The sequence below is a fragment of the Leptonychotes weddellii genome, chromosome 13 (assembly GCF_054177405.1).
Source record: "Leptonychotes weddellii isolate Sample4059 chromosome 13, ASM5417740v2, whole genome shotgun sequence".
Lineage (NCBI taxonomy): Eukaryota > Metazoa > Chordata > Mammalia > Carnivora > Phocidae > Leptonychotes > Leptonychotes weddellii.
Genome location: NC_138381.1, coordinates 64,929,120 through 64,954,029, shown reverse-complemented (window position 1 = coordinate 64,954,029; position 24,910 = coordinate 64,929,120). Strand labels below are relative to the sequence as shown.

The window sequence follows — 24,910 nt, the reverse complement described above, 5'->3', positions numbered from 1 at the left end:
ATCTGGTAGCAGGAGGGTACAACAATGTCTCCTGGAGGTTCTATGCTGGATATGTCCCTAACTGGCTGTGTGACTTTATATAAGCCGCTTACCCTCTCTGGGCCCAAATTTCACCTTCTGTACACCGAGGTGGTTGCACAGGATCACTGTTTACTCCATCCCATTCTTATTCTCCCTCAAATCACTCATTTTCTCATTCAGACATCCATGTGTTTCAGCAAATATTTATCGTGTACCTATTTGTGCCAGGCGCCTTGCTAGGCTCTGGTGATAAAACAGGGAGCGCAACAGACGGATCTTTGCCCTCAGGGGGCAAGGCAGACAAATAAACAGGCTTAAAACAGAGGGGTCAATGTCACAAAGAAGCAGAGAGTTGTGGGAATCCTATCTGGGGCGGGGGTGGGGGTGTCGGGGAAGGCTTCCTGGAGGAAGGGGCATCTTATCAGGAAGCTGTTTCTCTGTTTGCGCATGTGGGTACTGACATCATTCAGGAAGAAGGGAAGGTGATCGGTAAATCCCCGCGGTCTCTTTCCCTTCGGAGGGTGGCTTTCTTTCTAGATCCTGATTCCCTCCAAGTCAAAGCAAACTGTTTCTAGAATGAGTGAGTTTAGAGCCAGGAGAGAAGGTGGGGAGGAGTTGGCAAGAGATGAAGTCTCTGGGGGTGTACAGGGGCAGATTGCGCAGAGCTGTGGTGAGGGGTGTGGCTTTATTTGGTGAGCACCTGCAGGCCCCTGGAAGTTTTAGGCTTTGTTTTCTTAGGCATAACTTATATTTAAACTGGATACATGTTTACATGTTTATAACTTGTAACCACCACTCCTATCAAGATATAGAAGTTTCTAGGCCCCCAGAATGCTCCCTTATACCCCTTTTAGTCAACAATCCTCAAAGGTTATTTTTGCTGTTCTCCCTTCAGTCACCGTGGGGAGGCTTTGCATATTTCCTGAACTTCATATAAGTGCACTGGGTCACACATACCCTTTCAGCTTCTGCTTGTTTTGCTCACCGTAATGTCTGTGATATTTATCCATGTTCTGCATGTCACAGCAGTATGTGGGTTTTTTTCATTGCTGTATTATATTCCACTCTATGAATATGCCAGAATTTATTTATCCAGTCTACTGTGGATGGACAGTTAGGTGGTTTCCAGGTTTGGGATATTATGAATGAAGCAGCTGTGAGCATCCGTGTATGCGTCCTCTGTGGACCGGGTGCTCATTTCTGTTGGGTGTGTACCCAGCAGGGGGTTAGGTGCAGATCGGCTTTGGTGGACTCTACCAAAGTGTTTGTGCCAGTTTAAAACTGGTTCCACTTCTGCATCCTTGAAAGCGCTTGCTAATGTCAGTCTTGTCATTTTGGCCGTTATGGTAGATGTGGGATAGTATTTCATTGTGAGTATGGTTTTGCTTCCCCAATGGCAGTGAAGATGATCATCTTCTCATGTGCTTACTGGTCATTTGGAGACCTTATTCTGTGTGTGTGTGTGTGTGTTCACATGTGTATTTGTGTATTGTGAAGTGGTCGTTTAAGCCTTCTGTCCTTAAAAACCAACCAACCAACCAACCAGATTGCAGGTCCAAGTGGCTGATAGTTTTCAGATCATGCCTGCTGTGTCATCCTGTGGACAGGTAACACAGGATTCCTGTAGCTGGGAGAACCTTCATTTATAGAACCCTTGGGCCAAAGCAATTTCTGTGTCATATAAATAAGTACAGGCTTGTATATTACAAAAGCATATAATGCATATAGTAACATATGCCACTATATTATATATAATATATATAAGCAATGCATACTTATATATAGTTTTATATATAAGTTTTTATATATACATAAAAATTACATTATGAATCAGGAACACCGGGTTCTAGTTGGAATTCTGACTGGCTTGTATCCCACCTCTGGGTTAGGAAAATCATTCTCCTCTCTGGCACAGACACACCTGGGATCACCTCTTTCCCATTTTCCTGCGCTAAAAATCAAGCAGGCTCTTCTCATTTCTGGACTCCGTGTTTGGTAAGGTGCCATGGTTTAATGATCCAGGAAGGAAATCACTGCGGAGTTTTTTCCCAAGCACCTAGGGAGTGCTTGGCAATTTGGTTGGGGTGGGGGTGCTGTTCCTGTTACCATTGGCCACCACCAGGCAAGGCAGGGATGCTGAACACCGTTGGGTGCTTCTGGGGTTGGGTTCCCCGCTGAGGCAGGGGTGTGAGCATGATTGTGGTTCTTTGGGGGGGGTACCTGTGGAGATGAGACAGGAAAGGCAAGGAGCCTCACACAGGGCATGTGATCAAGACTACAGAATCTCAGAGTTTTCCCCCCAGAGAAGGGAGGGAGCTGGGGTATTGATACACCCGTTCCCTCAGTTGTTGGTGGGGGGCTGTCTTTCGGAGGGGGGCATTGACTTGCTGGCACTTCCGGGCTGTGCTGCCTGCTGGCCAGGTGAGCCCCCGTGACCAGAAACCAAGCCCTGAGCCAGAGAATTGCAGGCACCTTCTGTAGGCAGCCCTCTGCATGCAGGGCTGTGTGCAGAAGCAGTTGAAGGTGAAGGTGTGTGCTGTACCCTCCTTGAGAAACTCTTGGGCCCTCTGACATTCGTATGGTCAGCAACTCGGTCTCTTTCATTTTGTGCTTTCAGTTACGCAGTGTTTCTTTTTTTTTTTTTTAAAGATTTTATTTATTTATTTGAGAGAGACAATGAGACAGAGAGAGCATGAGAGGGGGGAGGGTCAGAGGGAGAAGCAGACTCCCCGCCGAGCAGAGAGCCCGATGCGGGACTCGATCCCGGGACTCCAGGATCATGACCTGAGCCGAAGGCAGTCGCCCAACCAACTGAGCCACCCAGGCGCCCAGTTACGCAATGTTTCTTGAACTTGCCTGGCTTCTCTTGCATACACACTGGTTCTTCTCAGAAGGAAGCAAGAGAGTGGGCTTCCTCATCAGTCTTTGAGTCTCAGTTTGCTCATCTGTAAAACGGAGGGTGAAATGCTCCCTGCCCCAGAGGTTGCTGGGAGAAATGAGTGTTTGTGGAGTGTTTCCCAGGGACCCAGCCACACAGTCAGTCAATAGAAACTACTGTGTTCTTATTCTCATTGTATGAAATGTAGAAATTGTAACCAAAAGAGTTTCTCTGAAACTCTTTGTAGCTGCCTTCGGCTGAAAGTGTGAAAGGGTTGATTGTACTCATTATAACTCATTATGTATGTCACTCAGTGACTCTTAGAGAATTCCTTGTAAGTGGTGGACGTTACCTTAGAAATGGAACCGTGTTACCCTAACGTCTTTATCTGGTCATCCTGGCCCCGTTGGTAGAGATTTTCCTAGTGCCCCGTGTGCCAGTGAATAAAGAGGATGGATCTGGGGGCTCGAGGGGCCCGCAGTCCATCACCAGAACGTGTGGCATTCCTCAGTCTAAACCACAAATGCTCCGGGTCTGTAATGAGTCATTCTGTGAAGAAAAACCTTTGATTAACCAAGGCCTCTCCTCCACCCTCCTTGTGGCGCACCCAGCGTTTAAGGCCGAGGGACAAGGAGGTCAAAATAAACTGTTCTCAGCGATGCTAAAGGTTGCGAGTCCTTACAGCGGGTGAGTGATTTGTGGTCCAGTTAAAAAAAAAAAAAGGGTTGGGCCCAGGGCGGGGGCAGTCATTGAGACAAGGCTGAGGATGAGGTTAGCTCCGGGGACTGAGTGCCAGGTCGCCCCCAGGTCTCACCCTCTCCGAGCCTCACTTGACGCAACTGGATATCGGGATTGTATGGCACTGTCCGTGCCATCCACTAAGGTCCCTGGTCTCCCCAGCCTGTTAAGCACTTAAAACCGGCCCTAGCGTGACTGAAGCATTGAGTTCAAAATTGTCTTTCATTTTCACGAACTGAAGTGTAAATGTTAGTCGCCACATGGCAAGTGTAGACCTAGGAACAACCCGAAGAACTTCATGGAGGCCTGGGCTTTGGGGTTCTTCAGACAGCCACTCGGCTGCATGCTGCCTCCTCCAGGAAGCCCTCCCCTCCCTTTCTCCTCAGCCAAGTTGAGCTCTGTATGAGTCTCCTGTGGCCGCTATAACAAATGGCCACAGTTCAGTGGCTGCAGCAAGTTTATTACCTTACAATTCTGGAGGTCAGAAGTCTAGTATGGGTTGTCAGAGGTGCATTCTTTCTGGAGGCTCTTTCCTTGCCTCTTCTAGCTTCCAGAAGCTGCTGCATCCTGGGCTTGTGGTCCTGCATCACCTTGACCTTTTTTTTTTTTTTTTTTTTTAAGATTTCACTTATTCATTTGACAGAGAGCACAGGCAGGGGGAGCAGCAGAGGGAGATGGAGAAGCAGGCTCCCCACAGAGCAGGGAAAGCCTGACACAGGACTCGATCGCAGGACCCCGGGACCATGACCCAAGCCGAAGGCAGTTGCCTAACCGACTGAGCCACCCAGGCTCCCCCGATCTGTTTTTTTCATCACATTTTCTCTCTCTGACACTGACCTTCTTGCCTCCCTCTTACAGGGACCCTTGTGATGACACAGGAACCATCCAGATAATCCAGGGTAACCTTCCCCATCTCAAGAGCCTTCATTGGCCCGCACCTGCAAAGTCTCTCCTGCTGGTAAGGTAACAGATTCATTGGTTTTGGGGGTTAGGGCCTGGATGTCTTTGGGGGGCATTATGTGTCTACTGTAAGCTCTTGATCCCATGGGCCTCAGTCTCACGTCAATGTCTGGGACCACATCAGCTTCCCCCATTAGACTGCGCTTCAAGAAAAAGTGTGTTCTGCTCCCCAGTGTTGCCTAGAAACCTGCTCTGAGCTGGGGCAGCCTGGTGCCAGGCCATGGGGGTGAATGAGCCATCGGCAAAGCCTACCTGCTCCGGAGACAGGCAGCCTGAGTACAGTCCCAGGTCTGCTCCCTTACTAAGCAGTTGACCTCAGCGAATCACCTTGCCTTTAAAACCTCAGTTTCTTTACCTGTAAAATGGGGATAACCCTAGTATTGACCCCAGGAGGTCTTTGAAGGGACTGACAAAAATTATGCATGGAAGAGCCCTTGTCCCACAGTGCCCAGCACCCGGATGTCACCTAAGAACACAGCAGCTGGTGACGCTGCAGGGATTAACTGGGTAGGGTGGGGAGTGAGGCCGCCTGAGTTCACATCCTGGCTCCACCCCTTGGGCAGATGGCTCATCCTCCCCAGCCTCATTGTCTTCATCCATCAAATGGGACCTCATCACACAACCCACCTCAGAGGGTGGATTAAGTGGGGAGATGCATTAACGGTGCCATCTGGCACCAAATCAGTGCTCAATTACTGTTAGTGATTGGACGATGGTAATTATTAATACCAGGCTTTCCCAGGGCCCAGCTCTCAGGAGGCTGGAGGACTAAGCAACTGAATGAACTTGGAACGGCTCACTTGGGTGTCTTCTAGGTAGTCGGGCCAGGTATAGGTCTTCAGCTACACAGACGCCCAGGTTCTGTGCCAAGAGTGGGGCCTGTCTGTTGTGCCCCGAGGCCGGTGGGGCCAGGCCCGGACAGGTTTACGGGGGTGCTGGGAAGCCGGTCCAGGAGGAGGAGGGGTCGGTTGGTTGCCTGAAGGGCATGGGAGGCACAGTTACCCTCCTGGGAAAACGAGGAGAGGACATATCAGCTGTCCATGCAGGTTCACTGCCGTGGACGGCATGCATGTGACAGGGACAGAGTGGCCGGTGGGCATGGGGTGGGGTGGGTGCCGTGCAGCGGCCAGAGAGACGGACTTGAGACCGTTGGCATCCGTGGGGACCCGCGTTTGGTCCTGACAGTCCCTTCAGGCGTTTCTCGCACCCTGGTTTGCGGGGATGCTCTTTGGTGTTTACATTGTTTTGGCACTTTCTCTGTTGTTAATAAGGCTTGTGTAGGTGACAGGCTCTTGTGGGTTGTGAGGCGGCCTTGTGAACAGCATCTGCTTAGCCAGTTGCCCTTCCTTCCCCACTCCCCAGCTGTGAAACCGGGGACAGTCTGAGAGTGGGTAAGGGTAGACTCCCCCGAATCACTGTCTCTCAAATTCCTGCAGTAGAGAGCTATTCCTTTGCATCTTAAAGAATTCAGATTTCTCCTGCCCCTGAAAAAAAAAAAATCCCACCACCCCACAAAGACCTCCAGCAGGCTTCTCATTCTGTTTGCCCATTTGCTTATTCATTTATCATGCATTAACAGAAACCTACTATGTGCCAAGTCTACCGAGAGGTGGGCTATTTCCTTTAATCATCAGAATGCTTTGAGGTGTGTGTCACGAAACTTTATTTACCCATGGAGACACTGAGCTTTAAGAGGTGAAGTGGCTTGTCAAAGGCTTAGAAGATGCTTGTCCACTTAGCCAATTCGTGCCAAACTCCTTGCGTCCCTTAGGAATGCTTTTGGCTACGTGGAAAGAAACCCAAACTCACGACGGCTTCAATAGTACGTTCTTATTCTTTGGATAACAACAAAAAAAATCCAGGGGGTGGGGTTCAGAGTTAGTGCAGTGGCTCAGCTGTGTTAAGGTCTTTTCCATGCCAAGGTCCTTAAAATAGTGCTTGTGATCTCCTGGTCTCAAGATGGTTGCCTTGGCTCCAGGCATCATGTCTCTGTTCCAGGTAGGAGAAGGGGAGGGAGTACCGTAAGCTGCATCTGCCTGTTTTTTTAATCAGCAAAGCAAAAGCTTCCCTAGAAGTCTAGCCATTTCCCCTTATGTCTGTTTGGTCAGAACTGGATCACATGGCCATGCTTCTAGCTGTAAAGACCAGGAAAGCTGTGTCTGGCTTGTTAGCCTTAAGAAGGAAAGCTACCTGAGAGCTTGCACCTTCATGTTTTGACTTCAATTCTATATTCTTTCCATTTTACTGGTGATTTCCAGCCTCATGGCCTTTTGCCATATCCACACAACCCCTGCTACCATTATTTTATTTGTCAAGTTTTTGCTTTTCCTAAAGTTAAGTAAATTTTTAAAAGAACCTTTATGAAAATCTCTATTGTAAATAGCTAGCGTCACTTGTCTTCAATAGAAAATAACAGTAAAATTAAAGACAATGAAAACAAAATAATATTTAAAAATCTGCAGCTAATGGTCTGAGCTTGGGGTGGCTTTTATTAAATTGGGATATTACCACATAATGGAAATGTTAAGTGTTTAAGTCATAGTAGCACCAGGCAGAGACGGTCTCAGGGACTTCTCGAGAAGTCACCCAGGAGAATCAGAAGGATACAGTTTCACACGATGTCATTCACAGCGGCTTCATGCTGCTCCTGGACATCAGAGCATCCTAAGTGTTAACCTATGACCATCTCGTGTCCCACATGATGAGAACCCTCCCACCTCTAGGGAACCTAGCACCATCCCATTCTGCCTTTCCTGTGCCAGGCATCAACTAGGTTTGGGGAAGGAGAACTCGGAATGGAGGGGTCTATGCCCTGGATGGGGTAGAGTGGGGGTTCTAAATCTTGAAAGAGGAAGAATCTCAGCCTTATCTCTGATACAAGGCATTAGGATCAGGTGCATTGCCAAAGCTGGTTGGAAGTCACTTTGGCCTGGGAAATCAGCATGGGCTTCTTGGAGGAGGTGTCCCTTAAAGTGCTCTAAAAAGATGGGTGGGAGTTGGGCAGAGGGAAATTGTGCTGTGCGTAAAAAGCTGTCCGAGGAGAAGGAGTAAGTGAAAAAGACACTCAAGTCATGGGACCCCTTTGGGAATCTGGGAGTGGAGGCAGGGCCTGCAGTATAGACCAAGTTAGTTATTTTTGGCGGGCCCTTGAATACCTTGCCCAAGGCAATGGATGGTGAGAGCCATTTATTTTAGGAATGTGGAGAGACATGATCACACCTTCCTAGGGTTTGAGCTTTGCACATAAGGCAGCTCTTGGGCCAAAATAAGCTAATTCCTCCAGAAATCTGTTTGTACTTGGAGGAAAGTTTTTCAATTTTTCTGAAATGCAATATGCACTTCTCAGCCTCCGTAAAGAGAGAGCGTGTTGTGTGCACATCTTTGTGAGTCCAGCGGGCATCGTGCTGTGTGTTGTGTGGAATCGAGCTTTGGGGTTGAGTTTCCTCTGCTGTGAACATCTGTCCCAGGGCTGGGACTTCCTTCCTGCTCCCTCTTCTACCGCCGGGTTTGGACGGGCCTCTGGGCTAGGCCCAGACTCACCTCTCTCTATGAGCTGTTCTAATTGCCCTTGCAAACCTTATAGTCAAGTCTGTGATAATCGAGCCGTAAACGAGAGCCAGGAAAGCTGCGAGTGAGGGCACGGCCAGCCAGGGGCCCTGGTTTATTGCTCATTAGACAGCTTTATTGGGTTTGTCCCGGGGGAGAGGTTGAGAACCCTGACCTCCTAAGCTTTGAATTAAGTCAGCCTGGGATGTGTTTCCCTTAGGTGTGGAAGTCTATTCTGCATACATCAAAAGCTCTAAAAAAGGTGTGCATCCTTTGAACCAGCCAGCCCACTTCTAGGCAAAATTTTGTCTTGGGAAAATAAGTGCGTGTGGGTGTTCATTGCCGTGTTGGTTTTAATGGTCAACGGTTGGCAACAGCGTATAAAGATCTGTAGTGAGGGATGGACTATCTAATGATGGGATACCCACAAAATGGAATGCCCCAGAAGCGTTGGCAAGGACTATGTAGGTTGTACGGTTACTGATGTGAAAGATGTTTGTGATAGGTTTTGAAATGAAAAAAAAAAGCAGGTTCCTAAATTGCAGGTCTGATTCCATTTTAGTTTTGACAAAAAGTTCCCATCTACAAGGGAAATGCCCAGATTGATATACATGGGAATGCCAATAGGGGCTGGTGGATGGTAGGATTTCCAATTATTAAAAACATTTTTGCTCACTTGTATTTGCGAAGTTTTCTATAATTATCATGTGGAGCACCTGCAGAGATCTAACGGAGGGGCAAGTCGCAGCCAGCATAACGTAAATAAGAGTTTTGAAGAGGGGACTGTCACATCCTTGAGTGAGTCCAGTCTCGGGGGACTGAGTTCTCCACCATCTAGAGCAGATCTCCACAAACTCTTTCTGTAAAGGGCCACACAGTAAATATTTCAGGCTTTCTGGGCTGTATGGGCTCTGTGGCAACCCCTTAGCTCTGTGTTCATACCTTGGGAGAAGCTGTACATAATATATAAATACATGGGCATGGGCGTGTTACAATAAAACTTTATTTACCAGAACAGGTGGTGGGCCGGATGTGGCCTGCAGACTGCAGTTTGCCCACCCCTGATGTAGAGAAAAACAAACAAACAAAAAAAAGCAGCTTGATTAATGGCTTCAGTGTGTGCTTCAGTCAGTCCAGAAATAGCACAAATAGTAGGAAGGAACAGGCTAATGAGGATTGAAAAGGCGGATGTTTAAATAGAGGCGTAAAGATAAGTTGTACCATTCTTTCTCCAGATCAGCATTTGCACCTGGCCAAGGGGTGTTGGGCCGAAGCAGTTTGGGTGATGGTTTGGGTGGGAAGGTGTCCTACCCATATCGGGTGCTCCAGGGCAAGTTTGGAGAAAGGCCCCTCGAACTGTTCCTCTGGATCCCAGAGCCTGGATCGCCCGGTGTGCTGAACTGGAATCCAGGGAACTTGAAATTGACACAGAAGTCCAGCCTATGCTAATTAAGGCAGTTCTTAAAGAGATAGTGCACACTCAGTAGGAAGCTTTGCTCTAACTCCTTTCCTCAGTAGGGGGGTAGGAATTTTATTTAGTCCTTCAACAACCCTTTACAGAGCACCACTTGTTTATAAGGAATCGTGCAGATTTATTTATTTATTTATTTTTAAAAAGATTTTATTTATTTGAGAGAGAGAGAGAGACAGAGATAGCGACAGAGATAGCAAGAAGAGAGCATGAACAGGGAGGCGAGGGAGAAGCAGGCTCCTGCTGAGCAGGGAGCCCGACGTGGGGCTCGATCCCAGGACTCTGGGCTCATGACCTGAGCCGAAGGCAGACGCTTAACTGACTGAGCCACCCAGGCACCCCAGGAATCACGGAGATTTAGAACACACATCTCAGGATCCAGAAAGCTGGTTGCATGGCGGACGATGGGCCAAGTGCAGAGAGAAGTGGATAATGCAGCCCCGAAGAGCCTGGGGTTGAGCCGAGTCAGAATGGCAGACTCTTTAAAATCCCAGAGAATTGAGTGACCCCTTGTTCAACCTCTTGTTTTGCTAGTGGGGAAACTGAGGCTCAGAGGGAGGCAGGGACTTGCCTAAGCTCTCGTTGCAAGTCAGTGGCGGAACAGAGACCAAATCCAGGACGAGGGGTGTACTGTGTGATTTCCATTTTTGTGAAATACCCAGAAATGGCAAATTCACAGAGGCAGAAAGCAAGAGTGGTGGTTGCCAGAGGCAAGGGGGAAGGGGAGTGGGGAGTGACTGCTTACGGGGTTCGGGGACTCCTTTGGGCTTGATGAAAATGTTCTGGAACTAGACAGAGGGGATGGTGGCACAATGTTGTGAACTTACCAAATGCCACTGTGTTATGTGCTTTGAAATGATGAATTTTATGTTGCGTGATTCCTACCACAATTAACTACAAAAAAAGTAGGATGACGGAATAATTTATCTCCACACCTGGGCACTTGTAAGAGTGCGAGGGGTCTGGTCTGTTCCAGGTCAACCAGACTGTGTGGAATACCAGTTCTGACTCCCAGACCAGTGTTTTGTATTCTCCAGTGTGATTCTGACTCGGGGTAACAAAACTCATGAGTTTTAGAAAGTTGTGCCTCCCAGACTTTCCCCCAAGAGAGCCCCACGTTGCCCCAAGGAGGGCCAACGAATAGGCTCGCACCGTAGGACTGTTTCTCCAGTATCTTGGGGCCTGTGCACATGCTCTCTCCTCAGCTGGCTTTCTCCGCTTGGCTGACTCCTACCAGGTTCATGGAGACGTCACCTCTTCCAGGAAGACATCCCTGACTACTCCTTTGGGCTTCCATAGCCTTACTTTCTGCCCCCCATCAGGACACCCTGCAGATTTTATGGTCTTTCCTTTCCCCCTCCTCCACGCGACTGTGTCTGTGACCCATTGTGATCGGGGTCTCCTTTGCTTCCCACCCCATTCCCGGGGTCAGAGGGCATAGCCCAGGGTAGACTTTAATGAGGGCCTTTAATGGAGATTTGCCTAAAGGACAGGTCCCCATGAGCTGAGTCACGTGGTCATTAGAGCTTAAGCAGTAGATTTACTTTACATTCGCGTTTAGTTTCTTGCTTTTTTTTTTTAAAGTGTAAAACACAGCATAAACTTATCATCTTAACTGTTTTTAAGTGTATAGTTCAGTGGCATTAAGTACATTCACACTGTTGTGCAACCAGTCTGGCTCTGGAACTTTCTCATCAGCTCATACTGAAACTCCGTCCGCATTAAACACTAACTCCCTGTTCCCTTCTACCCCCGCGCCTGGCACCCACCATTCTACTTTCTGTCCCGATGAATTTGACTGCTCTAGGTGCCTCCTGCAAGTGGGGTCATGCGGTATTTGTGTTTTTGGGACTGGCTCACTGCACTTCTCATAACGTCCTCAAGGCTCATCCATGTTTTAGCACGCGTCAGAATATCTTCCCTTTTTAAGGTCGAATAATATTCCACTGTGTTGGAGATACCACATTTTGTTTATTCATCTATTGGTAGACATTTGGGTTGTTTCTGCCTTCCGGCTATTGTGAATAATGTTGCTCTGAACACTGGCGTGCAGGTCTCTGTTTTATATTCCCACAATGGTGCATACAGTTTCCAATTTTTCCACATCCTTGCCAGCACTGTTTGTGTTCTGTTTTTTGTTTTTGTTTTTTGGTGTTTTATAATAGCCATCCTAATGGGTGTGAAGTGTCCTTTGCATCTGAACATCATAAAAAACAGTTATTCTAGGGGTGCCTGGGTGGCTCAGTTGGTTGAGCGTCTGACTCTTGGTTTCAGCTCAGATTATGATCTCAAGGTCCTGAGACCCAGCCCCACATTGGGCTTGACACTTAGCACAGAGTCTGCTTATCTCAATCCTTCTTTTTTTTTTTTTTTAAAGATTTTATTTATTTATTTGAGAGAGCACATGAGAGGGGGGAGGGTCAGAGGGAGAAGCAGGCTCCCCGCTGAGCAGGGAGCCCGACACGGGACTCGATCCCGGGACTCCAGGATCATGACCCGAGCCGAAGGCAGTCGCTTAACCAACTGAGCCACCCAGGCGCCCTTATCTAAATCCTTCTGCTCCTCCCTCCCACCCCCCTCTCTCTCATAAATAAATAAAATCTTTAAAAAAAAGCACATCTGAAGTCCTTTAAAAAAAAAAACAGCAGTTATTCTAGTTAAGCCCATGTGGACTTCGGAAGAAATCTGACAGGGAGGAGTGTGGGGTCAGTGTAACTCTAGCTGCCCCTGGGCAGGTCACTTCACTGCTCCAGCTTTGTCTTCCTCATCTGTAAGCTGGAGGTCACAGCAGGACCTACTTCTGTAGTGGGACAGGATTTTTCTGCCACTCGTGATGTTCTGGGCTGGCTGGACCTGGAGGTCTGGTCTGCCTGCTGACGTTGCAACTTTTGTGACATTTCAAATGGCATGTGAGACCTGGGTTTTTTCAAATAGGGGTTATCACCCTAAGTCTAGGTAGGGGTGGTTATGACTATGCTTCCATAGGTAACACTGTAATGGACATCTTTTTGTAGGTGGCTTGCTCTTCCCTTAGATTCCTTCTGTAGGATAAGTTTTTAGAAGCAGGGTTACTGGGGGGCACCTGCGGGGCTCAGTTGGTTGAGCGTACAACTCTTGATTTCAGCTCAGGTCATGATCTCAGGGTCGTGGGATCAAGCCCCGTATTGGGCTCTGCGCTCAGTGTGGAGTCTGCTTGTCCCTCTCCCTCCTACAGCCCCTCTGTCAGATAGATAGATAGATAGATAGATAGATAGATAGATAGATAGATAGAACGAACCTTTGGGGGAAAAAAGAAGCAGGGTTACTGAATCAAAAAGAAATGTGTGCTTCGGGGGTGAGTATATTGGGGAAAAACACTTGATTTATAGGCAGCAGATTTCAACCTAGCTCTGCCCCTCCTTAGCATGTGATCTGGCTCATTTTCAAAACTGTGTTTTCCTCATCTCTAGAATGGTGGTAATAATTTGAGAAGCACAAGGTTGTTGAGCGTATTAAATGGGAGGAGGCAGAAGGTACACGGAGTCACGTAGTCTGGTGCCTGACTCTTGATGGAGCCTCAAAAAATAGTAGTTGAGAGTGAATATTGCCAAATTGCTTTTATAACTGATGTTGGCCCTGGGAGCAGATGAGCGTTATCAGTTTTCCCACAGCCATGCCTAATTGGATGCTATTATTCTCTTCTCTCAGGGATGCTCTCCCTTCAGATACTTTTTTGCACACTGGCTTTATGTCCCTTCTGCTGTCAGACCCTGGGGACACAGCTGTGAATTGGACCCAGGACCCCGGACTGCCCAGTCTGGTGGAGTATGAAGTAGGCAGTCATCACGTGTGTTATCAGTGCTGGGCCAGGCAGAAATGCCGAGACGTAGATGCCACAGCACAGAGGAGGCCCCAGAAGCTGCCCTGGGGCATCAGGGAAGGCTTCCTGTAGGAGGTGGCATTTTGGCGCTCAGGACTGAGGGATGACTAGGGATTAGTCAGGTGGTAGGCAATGGCAGTGGAGAGGTGTGGGGGCGAGGAAGAGCGTGGCGTTGTCTTGTGACCTGTCCGGGGCTTCATTGTGCTGAAGTAAGTACGTGCGTGCGTGTGAGAGGTGGACAGATGGACAGGGAGGAGGTGACGGGGATCCGGTCCTGCCGGATCTCAGGGAGGGCCTTTGACACGCGTGGCGTGATGGTGCTTGCATGTCAGAGCCTCCCCCTGGCGCTGCTGGGGTAGATCGGGGGAGGCTCCAGCAGAGACAGAAATGTCAGCGAGGAGGCGGATTTTCCGTGTCCCTTCTTCGTGAAGTTTTCCCCCGGCCCCTCCCCTCTTTATTGTCGCTGGTCTAACTTTCTATGTCTCTTGCTTATTTATGTTGTTTGCTCCCGTCTTCTTGACGACCAGCTCCGGGGGGGGACAGGGGACATGGCCACATGTTTTCTTCACCGCCGTGTCCCCAGCGCCTGGCCCAGAGCCTGGTACATGGTAGATGCTCCACAATTGCGTATTGGCGTGAATGAACGGATGAATGAACGAGCGAACGAGCTAGGGCCGTCGCCATGGGGACGGAGAGGAGAGGACGCATTCACTCCAGTGCCATTAGCCATCGGGCCCCTGCCAGCGGGGGCCCTGCCCTCTGGGGAGGCCACGGGCATGTCCTTGGCACCTGACGCGGTGCTCCGCGCAGGGTGGCTTTGCAGATTTGGGAGGCCAGGTCGCATTCCGGAAGACACCGGAAGGCGTGAGGACTGGCTCGCACCCCTCAGCAGATGGTGGCATTCCCAGGAAGCGGCACCCAGAGACGGCTGAGTGAATGGCTGGTGAGCTCCCAGATCGGATTTAAGGGTGTAATTACGAAAGATCTGCAGCAGCTGTTAGACCGAATCAACGCCTGTGAATCTGAGAGAAAAGCTGCCAAACTGTTTGGTTTTGAATGGAGGTGCTTCTCCTGCCTTCTCCCTGTGTGGTTCTGTCGGGGTGGGGAGGAGGCTATGAGCGACATGGCTGCACCCCCCTCCCCCTCCCAGCACCGAGCCCAGAGCCTGGTTTGCAGGGGAGTCAGAAGGCTGGATGGACGGACAGATGCTCTGATGAATGACTCCTGCCGAATTTCAGCCACTCTGGGCCTTAGTGCCTCAGTTCCCAGGAAAATGGGCTTCTTGGCATAAAGTTGCAGGAAATGGGCATTTCAGACTTTGCAGATCCACCCAGGGAGATCCAGCCTGTAAACGTGGCAGGTTCAGCGACAGGGACGTACCCATTGCTGTCCCCATTACTGGAGATCAGACTGGGGTCCTCTGCCCCCTGGGCCACCGTGGCCCCCTGACCTCCCAGATCAGCCCTGTTCCCTGTCTGTCCCCCATGCCGCTCCCCGCCCCCATGATGATTCATACAGATACGACCAGAGAGGTGGCTCGCGCTCCGTGCCCCTTCCTTCTTCAGGGAGCTCTGGTTTGCTTGCCTCTGGCTGTAGAGCTCATACATTTACAAAGAGCGAGCGAGGCCACGCAAGGCGTAGCAGCTGGCCTCTGTGTGAGCGAGCTTCTGAAGTGTTTTGGAAGAGACCGACATGTCTTAAATTAAGCATGACATATGCGATGCATTTAAAGTAAGGTTTTAAGGCGCACATTTCAATCAGTTTCCTTGTGTTTTTTACAGCAGGTTAAGTGAAGCCCTGAGAGTCCTGTGTTTCTAGGTTTGGGAGAGACTTCAAAATGTTATTTAGCTGTTGATTGCAGGGGTTCAATAAAAACCCCCCAAAAAACAAAAAAAAACCAAACCCGTCTCTTCCCCCCCCCCCGCCCCTTTGTTCACTGATGGATTCATTAATTCGTGGATTCGTTGGTGTAGCCATATTTACATACCCGGTATTTGCCAGGCGTTTTAAATGGAAACTCGAGAGGAAGCCCAAGATGTGATGCGGATTCCAGATAACAGAGCCACTGTTCCGGTTAAGAGGAGTACGGACCAAGAGTCTTCTTTCCCCCTTCACTTCCCTGCGGGGTGGCTAGTGAGCTGGGTTCAAGGATCCCAGAGTAGGGCAACATGCGTGCACCGTCGATCCTAATTTGCCAGTGGTCGCTCTGGATGACTTCCTTCCTGGGACAAGCTGTGCAGAGAACTGTTCATTCCACGCTTGGGCAGAGGAGCGGGCGACGGGGCAGGACAGTGTGGGGTTCATGTGATCACAGCTGGTGTCTCTGACCGGGGCCTATCCGGGGCAGTAGAGCACCTCCCTGTAGTCCAGAGACAATGGGGAGGGGCGGGGTGCTCTTGGTGAGGTAGGCAGATTGAGCTCCCAGCTGAGTTTTTTCCAGCTCTTGGGTTCTGTCAACCAGTAGCAACTGACCGATGGCCACTACCCAACTTGCCAGAGCCAGAGTAACTCTTCCTGTGTCCTCGATTGCTTCGTGTCATGAAACTCACGGTACCTGTCCTTATGCAGAATCTTAGGAGCCCGGGGAGCAGAAGAAGGTCTCTTCATTCACCTATTTCTTCATTCCACCAACCATTATTTTATGTATATACTCAGCAATGATGTATTCAGAGCTATGATAGGCCAGGCCGCCGTGCTCGCTTCTGGGGACTCAGGGTGCCCTCTGGGGGCTTGCCACTGGATGGGAAAGACTGAAGGCTCACGCGGCATTCAATACAACCGTGTAACTATGATGAGTCCTGCTGAGGATGTCTGGTGCTCCATGGACATGTAAAATGAAGATTGTACCAGGTTGTGTGTGTGTGTGTGTGTGTGTGTGTGTGTGTGTGTGTGTGTGTGTTGGTAGGGGCAGAGATGTTGGAGCTGTGTTCTGAGGGCTGGGCCTGTGTCTGTGTGTGAGTGAGAAGGGTATCCTGGAAATAGGCACAGCATGTGCAAAGGTCCTGAGGCGGCGTTTCAGGACTTCCAACAATTTGAACTTCCAAGAAGTTCAAATACTTCTTCTGAGCCAGGAGAAACAGCTCCCAAATTAGCCAGCACCGGAGTTCTCTGGTGTCACCTCTCAGCCTAGGGAGTCTTCCGGGATCACCATTCCCAATCCTAAGCAGTGAATACTATTCCTGTGCCCCCATATCCCCCTCTATATACCATGGTGTTTATTACCCAGAGTTGTAATTGCTTCAGTGTGCGTGTGTGTGTGTGTTTCTTACACAAGACGGCGAGTTCCCTGCACGCAGGGGATTTTTCTTGTTCATCTTTGTGCACGTGGCAGGTGCTCAGTAAACATGTAGCAGAGGAACGGGGGAGATTTTTATTGAGCACCCAGCATGGACTCAGCCCTCTTTCTGCTACAGTATTGAGAAGCCACAAGGAGTGTGCGTTTTCCAAGCTGGAGATGATGCTAACGGATGCAGTTGGAATTCCAAAGCTTTTGTGCTGTCTGTGCACATACTTCCGGAACTGAGGCTGTGGTCCTGTGTCTCCCAGACGTACTGAAACAGCCCTGGGGTGGGGAGGGGCGAGCCTTCCTTCCCCCACCCGCTTCTGCCATGGGAGGGTGCAGCCAGCCCCGTTCGCCATGAGACGGGACACTGTTGGCTTTGTCGGGCAGGCACGCATCTCCAGCCAGGGCCGGCCAGCCCAGGTAAGTGGGCCTGGAGTGTCCAGGAGGTGGAAGGCGCCTGCGGGTTCTGCCAGGGAATTTTCTCTCTGCCTTTTGAATCCCGTTATTGCCCTGTGTCTTATGTCTGGGCTACACGTGCGTGTGTGTGGATCCCAGAGCAGGGTTTCCAAGAGGTCGTGGGGACTGGCTCTGAAGGTGAACGGTCCTGATTTGGGGCAGGACCCGATATGCCTTACAACTCTGCCGTTCTCCGATTCTCCGCATCTCTCCCTCTCTGTTGCCTCTAATGCTGTCTAGACAGCGTTCTCTGGTTTTGGGGAGAAGAAATCTGTTAGCACCATCGAGCGTGTAAGGAAGAGAAAATATCAAAATCTGTCTGCCTTTCTTTCCTGCAGGCTGCTGAGTGAGTCAGAGCCGGGGGCAGCAGAGTGGGGCCCCAGGAAGGGAAGCAGGAGGCTCGCGGTTAACTGAAATACCTTCTACTTTTAGTCCATCTAGATGGGGGCAGGCTGGGGGCAGCCTTTGCAGGGACAGAGAACATGGGCATGAAAGTGGGGGCAGGCTGGTGTGTGTGGGGGGATCAAGAACAGCGACTTGTCTGGCACTTTTTCAGACCAGAAAGGAATATGATGTGATGTTCAAGAAGGCCTGGTTGAGTGGGGTGAGGACATGAGGTCGAGTTTCAGCTGTGTGATGTCGGCAAGTCGGGTGACCTCTCTGGGCCCTTACTCTTCGTCCTCATAGTGATAGTGATGACCCATGCTTCTCAGGGTTGTGCGGGATTTATAAGAGAGGACAGAGCTCCTAGCTGGATGAACAAGGGGCTTACGCCGGAGCCGCTGTAAAATGCGGTCTGATGATTGTCATACCCACCTCATAGGGTTATAAAGAGGATGTGATTTATAAAACGTATGAAGCGCCTGGCTTACCTTGAGGCCCCGCTCCTGGTGAGCTCTGAAGGCAGCCAGCGCGGAATAGGTGTTCGACAGAAAAGAACCCAAAGGCAAACCAAGAAAAACAGCAGGTGGGGTGAAAAAAAATGGCTTTTTGCTCGAAGGCATCTGGAAGGGTGTGTGTGGGAAGATGGAGATAAGGGATGTCTAGTGGGGCTGGGGACCACTAACCAACTTTGTGACCTCAGGGACTCCAGCTCTTGGTAGCTGTGTGTGCTGGGCCTGGTCCCCTACCCTCGCTGTGCTTGGTGCTCAGTACAGGGTTGTGAGGAGGGTCAGCGGGGATGCCTGATGTGAGCAGGCTCCGAAATGGGAAATGACTTGGGGGTAACAGGAGTGAGGGGACGTGAGGGTGCTCTCCCCAGAGCCTATGCTGGGGGTGTGTGGTGTGCGTTTGGAGTCCCACCTGGGTTCGAATCCCGACTTTGCCCCTTACTCTCTAAGTGACATCAGGCCGTTCCTTGGCCTCTCTGAGCTGGTTTCCTTCTCTGTATAGCAGAGATAATCCCTTTTTACTAAGAGCTGGCCTTGAGACTAGCTGAGTGGGGAAGGTCCCAGAGAATGTCGCCACCCTTTCCCGACCGTTGGGGCTGGAACCAACTTCTGAGATGGCCCGGAGTTCAGAGAGGTGGAGAGGCCGGCCCCGGGCTTCCCCAGTGAGGTCGGTGGAGAGTTGTCGTCCGGCACCCAGGGCTCTGGCCTCCCGGGCCCATTCCCCCAAAACGCTTTGCTTAGACTCAGACACTGAGATTTAAGTTTATTTTTTTCCTCTCCTTTGCTTTTTTCCTTTTAGTGGTTGCTTCCCTAGTTCGGATGTTCTTAATCCCCATGGATCCACAGCTGTAGCCATGGCGACTCGGGTCGAGGTCGGTTCCATAACTTCCCTGACAGGAGTGCCAGGCCTCGGCGAGATCTCCAAGGAGGAGACCCTGAAGCGGACCTACTTCTGCCAGGCCGGCGATGCCCCCGGGGCGCCCTCAGCGCTGCTCTTGGAAGGAAAAAGCCCCCTTAGGAGCCCGGCCCGTTTACTGCCGCTGCCCAGACTTGCCCCCAAGCCCTTCTGCAGGGAAAAGACCCCGGACGTGAAATCCCTTGTCCCATCCTTGGGGCCTGGCCCAACTAGCCTGTCTCCTCCCTGTGGGCGCTCCCAGGACGTGGTGGCAAAGGACCTGAGTGAGAAGATGCCCAGCTTGGTGGGGCAGGAGGTGGGGAACGGGGAGGGCCTGAGGAGAAGCTCATCGCTGTTCAACAAGGCCACCTTCCCACGGCCCCGATCCAGCACCATGATTGTCTTTGAAACCACCAAAGCTGGCCCCGCTCTGGGAAAGGGGATCAGTGAGGGGGCTCGGGAGGCCACCACGGGTGTGTGTCAGGAGCCCGCTCTGGGCTCCCGGCCTGAGGTGGCCGTCAAGCCTGCCCTGCCTGCCCGAAAGCCTGGGACCCTTCCCCGACCGGCCTCCCTGTCACAGGACATCAAGCCAGCTGCCCCCCAAGAGGAGACAGGCCCAAATGAGACTCTGTGGAAGGCCAGGAGTGTGGAGGACACGGGGGACCCCGCTCTGGAGCCCAAGCCTCGCCTGAGGAGAAGGCCTGTGTCGGCCATTTTCATCGACACCATTCAGCCTCAGAAGCCAGGCCCCGGCGGAGCGGCCGTGATGGGGAAGGCGCCCCCTACCCCGCCTGAGAAGACATGGGTGAGGAAGCCCAGGCCTCTGTCCATGGACCTCACGTCCCGGTTTGAGAGCAAAGAGGCCTTGCTGAAGAAGGTGGCCGACGAGGCCACCACAGGTTCCACTGTCCAGTGTCGGGGGCTGGAGAGGGCCGACCCGGAGCCCAAAGGGGACATGGAGTGTTTGGTCAGAGCAAACCTTCGCCTTCGTGACTCAGACTCAGACTTCCTGGAGGTAGCCAGGAAGACCCGAGAACAGAAGGAGAAGGTGCTTTTCAAGCAGGCGGAGACGGGCAGCCTCAGAACTGCGGGGGGCTCAGCCAGGGACACCCCCACGGATGACCAGCATCCCGGGGAAGAGAAAGCCAAACTGCTCAGGGAGCCGGAGAAGGTGCCCCTGTCCCCCTCACCCAGACCGGGAAAAGACCAAGAATTTGCCGAGGTCAAGAGCAGAGCAGCTGACGGGGAAAGCCGGCTGGAGGGAGGATGGGCCCCCAGGGGCAGCGTCAAGAAGCGCATCAGCCTGTTTGGGGAGGAGAGCATCTTGGCCTTGGCAGCAGAATCTGGACCTCCACCGGCCACCCCTGAGCCCCCGTCGACTGCCCCAGAGCCTGAGAAAGTGGGTGTGAGCGTCCAGGAGCGGATCAAAGGCTGGGCTGCCGAGAGCTCCGAGGCAAAGCTGGAGATCAGGAGGAAGACTTTCCAGGCACGGCCGTTGTCGGCAGATCTGACCAAACTGTAAGTGGGAATGTTCCACGGGCTTCGCTCAGCCCTGAGCTGCCTCAGACCGCCTACCAGAGGCCCCTCAGGAAAGGGAACTGGGTGCCAGGCTCCACGCTAGGCACCTTACAGCCCTCCCTCTCAGTTTACCCACAGCCTCTAAGAGGAGGTGGCCTTAGCTTCCATTTCTCAGACAAAGACCTGAGGTGCAGAGAGGTAACACAGCCCCCCTCCAGGTTCGGTGTATGCCGGCAGCTCCATTTCCTTGTCCTTTTTCCTCTTTACACTTTGCAGTGGGAGGTATCATGCCCATTTCACAGAGGCGGATAGGAGAGGTGAAGTACCGTGAGGAAGTCCAGAGCCCCATGTAACTCCAGCACAGCCTGGGTCCCTGGCTCAGCTTGCCTTTCCAGAAGCCTGAGGACATTACTCTATGGCCTGAGCCCCCATGAGTGGCCCCCAAGTAAAATCAAATGGGTCAAGATAGCTTGAGCAAGTCCCTTCCCCTTTTGAGCCTTGGTTTCTTTGTCTTTAAAACGCAACCCTTCCTTGAAGGATTAAGGCAAAGGCTCACAGATAACGCTGTGACTCACTCTGCCCACGGGAAGCCGTCACTACGTGGTAGCTCCAAACGACACGATGAATCCTGTTAGTTGAGGATTTTCTAAGCTCAGCCGGCCTCTGCTATCTCTTGCTCTTTTGCTTTCCCACAAGTGGCTTCCCGGCTTCAACAGGGAGATGCCACTGGGTGTGGCCACCAGGTCCTTAATGATACACATGCCACTGACATACCTTTGTCAGGTCGGAGCTTCCAGGGGTCACCTCTGGGCCCTGGGAACCAGGGCAGCCAGCTGGGCCACGGTCAGACCAGTGGCTCTCAGCAGAGAGAGAAGCATCTGGAACAAAATCCCGAGGCCTGGGGCACCCCTCCCCCACAAACTCGAGATTCTGATTCCATTGGTCTGGGGAGGAGGTTCATATCCTGGTTGTTTGCAAAAGCTTCCCAAGTGATTGTCATGTGCAGCCAGGCCCGAGTTAAGATAGCAGAGAAAGAGGCGCCCATCCCAGGGACCTCACACACCTTTTCCCGTGTCCTCCCAGTGCCTCGGATTATTCTCATCTGACAGATGGGGAAACTGAGGCTTGAGTGTGGGAATAACTCACCCACGGCCTCATGCCTCCCGGCAGGCAGACCCTGCAGGACTGTAGAGTGGGACCAGGTGAAGTGGTTTATTTCTCTCCCCTCCCTTGTCTCTGCAGCCCCCAGCCCCGAATTCATCATTAGACATCCATTCCAAGAGCTCTTCAGAGATGGGAACATTCTAGCACCAGAATACCCTTTCTTTCTTTTCCCCTTGACAAGTGGGGAAACTGAGGCCCAGGGAGGGACGATGACTTGGCCAAGCTTACCCAGAGAGGCAGCGACAGGCCCGTGCCCCCACACATTCCATGACGACCCACCACCCCCGAGTCCCGTGGCAGGTCTGTGGTGGGGCTTCTGGTGTGCCTGGGATTGCTAACAACAACCATTAATTATCCCTCCTGGGGCATCTTTACTCTTCCCTAAACGCCCTCACATAGCTATTAGGGCCTTGGGTAGCAAAAGACAATGGGGAGGTGTTAATTATCCCCGTTTTATAGATGAAGAGACAGAGGCTCAGGTGAAGTCACGAGCGCAGCCCAAGCTCCTGCAGTGGGGAGACAGTGTAGCCAGGACTGACACCCAGGTCTCTTCACCCAAGCCTGGGGCTCCTGGTGCCCCAACGATGTTGTGTTTAAGGTAAGCCGTCCCCCACCGGGCCCTTCTGGGTTTGGCGAACGGAAAGGACGCATCTTTTCTCAGAGCAAACCAGGCGGTGTTGCTTTGTTGATCTCAATGCTAATCTCACCCCTGGGTTCGTGAGCTAGTTACAGGGTGTGGGCTGGAGGGAGTCACAGATTCTGGCCCCAAACAAGTAACGTGGATCTCTGTACCAGGTTTTCGAGTCCAGCGTCAAGCAATGAAGTCAAGTATGAGAAGTGTTCTGAGCTAAGTGGCGAGCTTCCTAAGGAACCTGGAGAAAAGGTAAAGAGCCCCCGGGTTTGGCACATCTTGTTTTCCAGTGGGTAGCTTCCCTTACTGGAAAAAGAGCCCAGGAAAGAATCAGAAGCCTCTCATGAAGAATGAAACATTTTTTTTTTTTTCTTTAATGCCGGGACTTTTCAAGTCCCTTTTGGGTTTGTGATTCTGCACTCCTTAGTGTTAAATATTGTTTACAAATGTAATTGCCAGGTTTTATTTTTTTTTCCTGTGCAAAGAGCAAGAGGGACCTGGCTTTTTTACGTACGAATGCCTGCTTTATTAAGAAATTAAAATTTAGGTTAAAACTGTTCATAGAAACTCCTTCAGGTTCCCTCAGTATGGTCCCTGTTCCCTTCCCTACCTTGGCTTGTCACCTAGCAGTAGCAGAAGGAGGGAAACTACCAGCAACTAAATTGCTTAAAAGTATTTTTATTTAATCTTATTTAATAAGGAGAAGCTCATAAAATAACTACTAGGTCTAACCCATTTGTGGTTGATGCCTCCTGCGGGGTTTTAATTTTTTTAAAACAGCTTTTTTTGAGGTATAATTGATGTACAGGAAACTGGACCCATTTCGAGTGTGCATGGATGAGTTTTGACATATACATGTGCACTGGGCGAAAATGTATCACCATCAAGATACAGAACATCTCCAGCACCTGCAAGTTTCTTCTTTTGTAACCACTCCTGGCCCCTCCTCCTACCCTCAAACAGCCACCAATCTGCTTTCTGTTCCTATGGCTCAGTTTGCATTTTCTAGATTTTTTCCTAGATTTTTCTATAAATGCAACCAGTGCTTTTTTTTTTTTTTTTTGATCTCTCTTCTTTCACTCAGAATAATTACTTTGAGTTGTGTCATGCTGTATGCATGTTTATCAATAGTTTATTCCTTCTTGTAGCTGAGTAGCATTCCATTGTGTGGGTAGACCATGATTTGTTTATCTCTTCGCCCTGTTGATGGACATTTGGGTTGTTTCCCATTTTGGAGCTATTGCTCTGAACATTTGTGGGCAAGGCTTTGTAGGGCTATCTATTGCCTTTTCTCTTGGGTAGATGCCTAGGAATGGCTGGGTAGTATGGTAGGTGTAGTTTCACTTTTTAAGACACTTATGCGGACTTTTAAACACCAGAGCTTGGTGGCAAGCGCGTTTGTACCCCGGGAGCTGGATCTTAAGGGCAATGCCACCACTTCTGGGGGCGGGGGTTTGACCTGCTTTTTATCCTTGGATGTTCTGAGTCACTTCTTTGAAAGCCGTTGAGAATGGGTCCGGTTGACGTAAAGCCTCTTATAGTCACATTAAAATGGTATAGTGGTAACAACAAGAACAAAAAGGACCCTGTGAAGCAAGTGGGACAAGCTGCTGGCTGTCCTTGAATTGAGGGAATGGGTTGGGATGAATTTATTATTTTCTCTATAATTTTGTATGTGTGAGAAAACTTTAAAGAAATGAAAGTTACTAAAGGAACCCTTGCTTTATTTAATACAGAGATTTGATCTCTGTAAACAGATATTTCTGTCGGTAATTTTTTTATTGTAGTAAAAGACACATAACATAAAACATACAATTTTCATTTCTTTAAGAACAATGCATATATTTTTAAATTTAAAAAGTCTTTATACATATGTATACACACATATATAAAAATACACACACACACATACTAGGAGAAAGTTCTGGAAAGTTCTTCATGGATATACTGCTCCCCATTGATAACAGCTGTTATCCAGGAAGGGCCCTGGTATTTGGATATTTGAAGTCTCAAAAAGGACTTGAGCTTTGTATTGTTTAGAGGGAATGGATTCGTGTATTATTTATGCAATTTTTATGTAATCAAATGTAAACAAAAGCTTCAAATGAAAATATCTTTTCAGTTCTTTAATGGCATTCCATCATCTGCAGTAGAGATTAGCAAACTGTGGCCCTGTATGTATCTTAACCATTTTATTTTTATTTTTTTTTTAAGGTTTATTTATTTGAGAGAGAGAGGGAGCATGAGGTGGGGAAGGGACAGAGGGAGAGGGAGACAAGCAAACTCCCCGCTGAATGGGGCTCGATCCCAGGACCCTGAGATCATGACCTGAGCCGAAACCAAGAGTCAGATGCTCAACTGACCGAGCCACCCAGGCGCCCCCATCCTAACCATTTTAAAGTGAATAATTCAGTGACATGAAGTGTATTCTCAGTGTTATACTACCACCAACACCATCTAGTTCCAGAATTTATTTACTTTTACTTTTTTCTTAATTTTTAAAAAATTTTTAAATATTTTTATTTTTTTCAATTTAAGTAATCTCTGCACCCAGCGTGGGGCTCGAACTCATGACCTGGAGATCAAGAGTCACACGCTCT

General features: G+C 50.1%; 1 protein-coding gene across 7 annotated transcripts in view; it reads left to right on the top strand.

Annotated features, from left to right (window-relative positions):
* The window catches only part of KIAA1671 (KIAA1671 ortholog), a 181,899-nt gene that overhangs the window by 35,466 nt on the left and 121,523 nt on the right, over positions 1–24,910 (top strand). For 4 of the 7 annotated variants that reach the window (XM_081801948.1, XM_081801949.1, XM_081801944.1 and 1 more), the window contains exons 2-4: positions 4,496–4,600; positions 18,902–20,515; positions 22,475–22,562. In XM_081801948.1, the coding sequence (XP_081658074.1) occupies positions 18,957–20,515; positions 22,475–22,562 (1,647 nt within the window). In that variant the 5' untranslated portion in view covers positions 4,496–4,600; positions 18,902–18,956. The remainder of the gene's footprint in view (positions 1–4,495; positions 4,601–18,901; positions 20,516–22,474; positions 22,563–24,910) is intronic. The other 3 variants (XM_081801945.1, XM_081801947.1, XM_081801946.1) reach the window with 1 other exon arrangement.